This window comes from Nomascus leucogenys, unplaced genomic scaffold (genome assembly GCF_006542625.1).
Source record: "Nomascus leucogenys isolate Asia unplaced genomic scaffold, Asia_NLE_v1 000700F_115587_qpd_obj, whole genome shotgun sequence".
Classification (NCBI taxonomy): domain Eukaryota; kingdom Metazoa; phylum Chordata; class Mammalia; order Primates; family Hylobatidae; genus Nomascus; species Nomascus leucogenys.
The window spans coordinates 27,542-29,457 of NW_022097244.1; the positions used below are offsets into that span (position 1 = coordinate 27,542).

General features: G+C 35.6%; 1 protein-coding gene across 1 annotated transcript; it reads left to right on the top strand.

Annotated features, from left to right (window-relative positions):
* Nucleotides 1-721: 721 nt before the first annotated feature.
* On the top strand, nucleotides 722-1,656 carry LOC115834212 (olfactory receptor 4K1-like). The gene is given in 2 exon segments (XM_030808965.1): nucleotides 722-1,166; nucleotides 1,169-1,656. Coding segments are annotated over 2 exon segments (933 nt in total).
* Nucleotides 1,657-1,916: the final 260 nt, after the last annotated feature.

Here is a 1,916-nt window from a genome sequence, read left to right on the forward strand (position 1 = left end):
AGGCGTGACCCACCGTGCCTGGCCGCTTCTTTTGTTTCTTAAAATACTTCCAAGAACACTGTGATTCTCAGTTCCATTTAGTCGTGTTTAAGGCTAATTGCATTCACGATTTGCTCTTGATCTATCATTCGTTAATTTAATTTTTATTGTTTCTTAGCATGCCCTCTCCTCCAGCCAGGCCACTCCACTAACAGGTTCCTGAATGAAGTACATCTTTATATTTTTACCTTTGATTCTTTTTTCATGTTATTCATTTCACTTGAAATAATAGACTTTTCCTTCACTTTTGGCTAGCAAATTTCAAACTTTAGAGAAGTTTTAGCACAAATAGAAATTATTCGAACTAAAACTTATCTTACCACTTTGGCATAATCTCTTTAATCTTATTAACATTTATACTATTAATGTATTCCACTTATACTCTCCTGTTTCTGATTTTATATTTTCGTTTTTTTAGTATGTGTAGTTTTTTCTAATTATGACAGGGATTCATATCTAATCCTCTTTTTCACACTCTTTCAACTTTCATAGCAGTCATGGATGTTAAATATTCATCAACTGAGTATTTACATATGTAAATATATATAACTTAATTAAATTGACTATTTCTTTTGTTTATAATTGACTATATTTCTTTTGTTCGTAAACTAGAGGTTTTGTAATGCCAATCATTGTGACATTTTTCTGATCTCTGTTTTTTAGTTAACTGCATATTGGATACATGGCTCACACAAATGAATCGATGGTGTCTGAGTTTGTACTTTCGGGACTCTCTAATTCCTGGGAACTTCAACTTTTCTTTTTTGCCATCTTTTCTCTAGTCTATGTGACATCAGTGCTAGGCAATGTCTTAATTATTGTCATTATTTCTTTTGACTCCCATTTGAACTCTCCTATGTACTTCTTGCTCAGTAATCTTTCTTTCATTGATATCTGTCAGTCTAACTTTGCCACCCCCAAGATGCTTGTAGACTTTTTTGTTGAGCGCAAGACTATCTCCTTTGAGGGTTGCATGGCCCAGATATTCCTTCTTCACAGTTTTGTTGGGAGTGAGATGATGTTACTTGTAGCTATGGCATATGACAGATTTATAGCCATATGTAAGCCTCTGCACTACAGTACAATTATGAACCAGAGGCTATGTATAATTTTTGTGTCTATTTCCTGGGAGTGGGCATTCTTCATTCTGTGAGCCACTTGGCTTTTACAGTGGACCTGCCATTCTGTGGTCCCAATGAGGTGGATAGCTTCTTTTGTGACCTTCCCTTGGTGATAGAGCTGGCTTGCATGGATACATATGAAATGGAAATTATGACCCTAATGAACAGTGGCCTGATATCATTGAGCTGTTTCCTGGCTTTAATTATTTCCTACACCATCATTTTGATCAGTGTCTGGCGCAGGTCCGCCAGTGGGTCATCTAAGGCTCTTTCTACATTAACTGCCCACATCATAGTGGTGATTCTATTCTTTGGGCCTTGCATTTATTTCTATATATGGCCTTTTAGCAGACTTTCGGTGGACAAATTTCTTTCTGTGTTCTACACTGTTTGTACTCCCTTGTTGAACCCCATCATCTACTCTCTGAGGAATGAAGATGTTAAATCAGCCATGTGGAAGCTGAGAAACCGTCATGTGAACTCCTGGAAAAACTAGGGATCGCTATGAAGGAGCATAATCCTGAATTAGAATGAAGACCCTCCAGTATATCACAGTGTCATGCCAACCATCTTTGCCAGAGATATGGGTTATTGAGTTACAAAATTGGCTTTTTGTTTTAAGTGCAAGAGAATTGCATCAAGTCAGTCTCTGGTTCTATTTAAATATAATGTTAACTATTTTTTCATTGTTTATAATTCTAAAGTACAAATTGTCTTGAAAATATTTAGTAATATTTTAAAATATTTTATAAAGAT